General features: G+C 36.9%; 1 protein-coding gene across 1 annotated transcript; it reads left to right on the top strand.

The window, feature by feature from the left end:
- The first annotated feature begins 292 nt into the window (after positions 1 to 292).
- LOC109209212 (cytochrome P450 CYP72A219-like) lies at positions 293 to 4,608 on the top strand. Its single transcript, XM_019372438.1, has 5 exons — positions 293 to 825; positions 1,641 to 1,858; positions 2,378 to 2,610; positions 2,854 to 3,241; positions 3,946 to 4,608. The coding sequence occupies exons 1-5, from the start codon at positions 549 to 551 to the stop codon at positions 4,369 to 4,371; spliced, it is 1,542 nt and encodes a 513-aa protein (XP_019227983.1). The 5' UTR covers positions 293 to 548; the 3' UTR covers positions 4,372 to 4,608.
- The last annotated feature ends 1,651 nt before the right edge of the window (positions 4,609 to 6,259 follow it).

Consider the following 6,259-nt stretch of genomic DNA (forward strand, 5'->3'; position numbering starts at 1 on the left):
TTTTTCTGATTCTTATATTGCATTTATTATCTTTTTGGCTTTTGTAGTTGATGTTGTTTGTTTCTACTGTTACTTTTTATCTCGTTGAACCGGCGGTCTATCAGAAAATTTCTACCTTCCAAATAATGGTGTAAGACATGATTATACATTATACATACTATAGACCTCAGGAGTAAGATCTGAGTACGTACTACAAAGTACAAACCTCTCTTGTAGACTCCGCTAAATTTGTTGTTATTGTTATATTTCAAATGAGGCTTATTATATACAAAAAAGTTGGTCATGGAAGACCAAAAGTTTGATTTTTCTTGGCAGACAAGATCACTAGTCTGGCCATTGACTCATAGACTTTTCTTCTTTCCTCTATTCCTTCAGCTATCTTTGATTTGTCATATGCTTCTTATCAAGCTATCTAGATACATTTGACTCTTCTAATATTTCTCCATGATAAGCTTGCTTTGCAACTCTCCTTTTGCCCAAAGAAATGCATATAAATACAACATTTTCCAAGCCCATTTCTCCACTCTCTATCACAGAAAGAAACAAAGATGATATACAATATTTCATTAGCAATCTCTTTTGTCATAATAATTATTCTTTTGAGATGGGGTTGGAGATTCATGAATTGGCTGTGGTTGCAGCCAAAGTGTTTGGAGAAATGCCTCACAGAGTTGGGTTTCAGGGGAAACCCTTACAAGCTGTTGTATGGAGACATGAAAGAAGTTGTGATGATGGATGAAGAAGCTAAGTCCAAGCCTATCAAATTCTCCCATGATATTGTCCCTAGAATCATGCCCTTCATCCAAAAAACCATTATCGATTACGGTACGATGAATAAAATTCCCTAATACATATGCACCTTCTCATTCATTATGCTTTTTTTTTTTGGGTGGCTATTTTTCCCTTCCATTTCATATACTTGGAAAGTCAATATAAGGAGTTTAACCTGTTGAATCTGTGTGAATTCCTCTAGAGCATATAGATGCAGCGGCGGAATCAGGAATTCTAATAAAGGGATTAGAAAGAAGAAGAAAAAACCCAAGAATATCACGTCTAAGATTTTTGTCACTACACAAAAAGTTTCTCCTGCGCCAAGAGGATTCAACGATTTATATATATCTAAGAAATTTTATTTTTACACTATTTGAATAAAATAATTTTTCGATGTAGGGAATTCAAATGTTGGACTGTGTAGCTCGCCCCAACACATATTGACATGACACTTCTTACTGAGCAAATACCATGGGCGGAGCTGGGGTGGAGGGGATGAACCCCTTTTGTCGAAATATTACACTGCATATATAATGAGAGTATTAGATATTGAATCCTCTTGGCCTCTTCGCATGTTATGCTTTTATTAATTTTTGAAAATCCTGCCCCCCGCCACCGGCAAATACATGAAAATATTTCATAGATAGGTGGCAATGAAACTTGTGCACAGAACCTCAGCCTTCTCTGATAGCTTATTATATTGCGTGAACTGATTAATCTGAACGCTTAAATTGTTAGAGACACGTTTATTACTTTGTTTTTAGATCTATAACATAACAAACATTATTGAGCGACTTTGTTTGTGTGAGATATTATATGTCATCTCAATAGGTTTTTTCACTAATGATTATATAGCATCTTAATTATAGGTAAGAAGTCTTTTATATGGTTGGGGCCAACTCCTGCATTGCTCATCATGGACCCAGAACTTATAAGGGAAATCTTGTCAAAGAGTAATATATTCCAGAAGCCTCCGCCTACTGCACAAACAAAATTGTTAGCAGAAGGAATCTTGAGCTATGAAGCAGATAAGTGGGCTAAACACAGAAGAATCATCAACCCTGCTTTTCACCTAGACAAGTTGAAGGTATCTCTAAACTCAATATAGTTGCTTAAGTTTCTAGGATTTAACTTCTATATATTGACGGTAATAAGTGTGAATAGTAACCTGCTATGTATAACATGTTAATATGCACTGATAAAAGGGCAGCCCGATGCACAAAGCATCCTGCATCCGGGCGAGGTCTAGGGAAGCACCACACCCTGGGGGGGGGGGGGGGGTTGTAATGTAGGCAGCCTACCCTGATGCAAGCATCAGTGACTGATTCCATTGCTCGAACCCGTGACCTACAGGTCAAGAGACAACTTTACCGTTGTTCAAAGGCTCCCCTTCATAAAGTGCTAACGTCCACCGTGGGGCTCGACCTATGGCCCCAAGGTTAAGAGTGCTAACGTCCACCGTGGGGCTCGACCTAGACTTAATATACACTGACAGGGTAAACTTTTTTTATACAATATATATAAGTAAATCCTATTGATTTGTACCTTTCCAAATATGCAAACTCTAATACTGATTGTGGTTGTTTAAATGTAATATATTATGCAGCATATGGTACCTTCATTCCATTTGTGTACTTGTGAGATGTTGAGCAAATGGGAAAAAATTGTCTCAGCAGAAGGATCAGAGGTAGATGTGTGGCCATATCTTCAAAGTTTAACAAGTGATGCCATTTCAAGAACTGCATTTGGCAATAGCTATGAAGAAGGAAGAAAGATGTTTGAACTTCAACAAGAACTAGCCAAAATTATCTTAAAAGTGACAGAGTCAAGTTATATTAAGTAAGTTACCTTCATATTCGTCCCTCTAGTATAGTTGTATACATCAAAACGTTTGGAGTCATACTATACACCAACAGTGTAAACAAATTTTACACCATGACTGTTGTTTAACTTATTATAATAGGTAGTTAACATTTTATCGGATTATCAATTAATGAGTACGTATCGTAGAGATTTACCTCATTGTTACCTTATAAGTTACACTGTTATTGCATAGAACATAAACTCTTTTCTAAATTATAGGTTCTTGCCCAACAAAGAGGATAGAAGGATGAAACAAATATATCAGGAAGTAAGATCACTTGTGTTGGGAATTATCAATAAAAGAATGAATGCAATTGAAGCAGGGGAAGCATCAAATAACGATGACTTATTGGGTATATTATTGGAATCCAATTTGAAAGAAATCCAGGAACATGGAAATAAGAAATTTGGAATGAGTATGGATGAGGTAATTGAAGAGTGTAAGTTGTTTTATTTTGCTGGACAAGAGACAACTTCAGCATTGCTTACATGGTCAATGATTGTATTGAGCAAACACTCCGACTGGCAAGCTCGTGCTAGAGAAGAGGTTCTTAAAGTCTTTGGCAACAATAGACCTGACTATGACATGCTGAATCAACTCAAAGTTGTAAGTGCATCATCTCTATGTATCTATGCACTAAGTTTGAGGGTTTTTGTATATTTTTCTTTTTTATTCTTTGAAACACTAGGAATTAAGTTAATATACACTGACAGTCTATGTAATTTAACATGTGATATCAAGTGAAAAAAAGGGCAGCCCGGTGCACTAAGCTCCCGCTATGCGCGGGGTCCGGGGAAGGGCCAGACCACAACGGTCTATTATACACAACTTTACCCTACATTTTTGCAAAAGGCTGTTTCTATGGCTCGAACCCGTGACCTCCTGGTCAAATGGCAGCAACTTACCAGTTGAGCCAATTTCAAACATGTGATATCAAGTCATTCACCATTTTTCCTAATGCTTTAACTGTTATAGCGATCTTGTAACAACCTTATAAATGACCTGATTTACACAATCAATATATTGAATTTGAACTCTTTAAATAGAACTGGAGTGTTTAAGTGGACACCCGGTGTCATTAGGCGGATACCTACCTGTATCTTTTCAAGAAGAATTTAACTTATGTCCACTAACTGTGTAAATTAACAAATTTTTATATTATCAGTGTAATTTAACATGTTACCTACCTTATTTTCTAGTTACTAATTTACCTTTTAGATAACATGATACTGATCCTATAAAGATTTATTTAAACTGTCACTATATAGAAGCTAAACTCCGATTAAAAGGTTGTTTTGCTACTTGAACAGGTAACTATGATTATTCAAGAGGTCTTGAGATTGTATCCACCACTTCTTTTGATGGGTCGAGAGGTACATAAAGAAACCAAATTAGGAAACTTATCACTACCAAGTGGAGTGCAACTCCTATTACCAACAATAATGTTGCATCATGACCAAGAAATATGGGGTGAAGATGTTAAAGAGTTCAATCCAGAGAGGTTTAGTGAAGGAGTAAACAAAGCAACAAAAGGCAAGTTTGCATACTTTCCATTTAGTTGGGGACCAAGAATCTGCATTGGACAAAACTTTGCTATGTTAGAGGCCAAAATGGCTCTTGCTATGATTCTACAACACTATGCTTTTGATGTTTCTCCTTCTTATGCTCATGTTCCTTATTCAGTGCTAACTCTTCAACCTCAACATGGCGCTCAGCTAATTCTACACAAGTTGTAGGTGGAGGAGGAGCCAAAGTTTGAAGTTTTTGAGCTCTGAACTTATCGCCGTTTAGCTTTAGTAAATTCTATATTACAAATACAGGATCTAAGCAAAAATTGTTGGTTCATCTAAACTCGTGTCTAATACTTTAGTTCCGCTCCTTGATTATTTGGAGCATCTTGTAGCCAAGTTATCTTACGAAGTTTTGTTTAATATTTGGTAATAAAGGATCACTTATTCTAATTTTTGTTGTTACATGGTTTTGGGTTGTTATATTTGATTTGTTAAGAAAGCTGGTTCTTGCTCTTATTCAGGAAGAGTGTATTTAGTAGATTATTAATTAAAGTCGAATCTATTATTAAGTGTATGTGTATCTCCTCATATTTTCTTGGTAAAAAACGTTGGTGAGGTTGATGGCTGCGGCTTCAGACTACCCTTTCCTCATGTACACAATAACATCAAAAGGGAAAAATTCTGCTTTGGTGACATGAGATAGAAACAACAACAACAAATCCAGTATGTTCCCAACATGTGGGGTTTGGGGAGGGTAGTCTGTACCCAGACCTTACCCCTACCTAATACAGGTAGAGAGGCTGTTTGACATGAGATAGAAAACATAACAAAAAATGGTCCCATATAATTTGGAGTAGGAATAAAAATAATATCTTAGTAGGCGTTTGGACATAAGAATTGTAAAATTCGAAAAAATGGTATTTGAAATTTATTAGAGTTGTGGTTAGGACATAAATTTCAGTTTGGGTTGTTTTTAAAGTATTGTGAGTGATTTGAGTGAAACTTTTGAAAAATAGCATTTTGCAGTTTTTCAAATTTTCGAAAATTTCCAAAATGCATCTTCTAGTGAATTGGAAATTTTATGAACAAACGCTGATTTCGAAAAAAAGTGAAATTTTTTTGGAAAAATCTTTCATCAAATTTTATGTCCAAACGGGCACTTAAATATAGTCTTGAGCAATATTATTGATTGCAATAAACTTTCTTTTCTCTCTCGGCGCACGTTAGGTGACTGACTAACCTGCGCCTTCGCCGGAAATGGGAGGAAGACCGAGGAAGAACAACACCAAAACACTAGTAATGGACAGGAAGCTGACGGCTGATAGCACACGCGAGTAAGGAAAAGGAAATGCTAAAGCAAAGGAGAAAATGCAGGAGGAGGAGCTAGAATAGGACAATGACAGTGATGCAAACTGGCCAGATTTGGGCAATTATCGAAATCAAGCAGTAACACCAGTGAGTTCCAGCAAAAAATTGACATCTATGGAGAATTCTGGTACGAAATTAGCGCAATAAGGATTACAAGTGAGCAACCCCGCTCGAGTGTGGTGCAAATCAATGGAACAGTGCATGCAAACCCCAATAAGGATCAGAGGGCCAATGCTATGGATAACAAGAAGGAAAATCAACAGAAGAGCACAATACCAACAGTAGAGAAGGGACGATCATGGGCAGGACTTCTTCAGGAGAACAAATTGGCAGCGAAAGGTATGAATCTAACTTACATACCCCCAGTGATGAAGGATGGTGAAGTAGTGGTGCAATTGATGGATGAGGACATTGCAGAGGAAAACCTAAAGTGGACTCGAGCTGTTATACTCTATGTGGTGGGGAATACTCCATCAATTGGAGCTATTGAAAGGTTCATAGCTAATCAGTGGGCTAATGTGCAGAAACCTAAGGTGTTATTCCATAATGATGGTTACTTCATTATTCTGCTTAGTACTAATGAAGAGAAGGAGAGGGTGATGATGAATGGGCCTTATACAATCAATAGTAGGCCAGTTATTATGAGGCAGTGGTCGGAGAATTTTGATTTCAATGAAAGAAGTGCTGAGAACTATCCCTTTGTGGATCAAGTTTCCAAATCTGCCACTTAATTTTTGGAGTAACC

Source organism: Nicotiana attenuata, unplaced genomic scaffold (assembly GCF_001879085.1).
Source record: "Nicotiana attenuata strain UT unplaced genomic scaffold, NIATTr2, whole genome shotgun sequence".
In the NCBI taxonomy this organism is placed as follows: domain Eukaryota; kingdom Viridiplantae; phylum Streptophyta; class Magnoliopsida; order Solanales; family Solanaceae; genus Nicotiana; species Nicotiana attenuata.

Coding starts and splice junctions, on each gene's coding strand:
- LOC109209212 (XM_019372438.1), top strand. CDS start 549: ATGATATACAATATTTCATTAGCAATCTCTTTTGTCATAATAATTATT. Junction 826..1,640: donor AAAAACCATTATCGATTACG/GTACGATGAATA, acceptor TCTTAATTATAG/GTAAGAAGTCTTTTATATGG. Junction 1,859..2,377: donor TTCACCTAGACAAGTTGAAG/GTATCTCTAAAC, acceptor TATATTATGCAG/CATATGGTACCTTCATTCCA.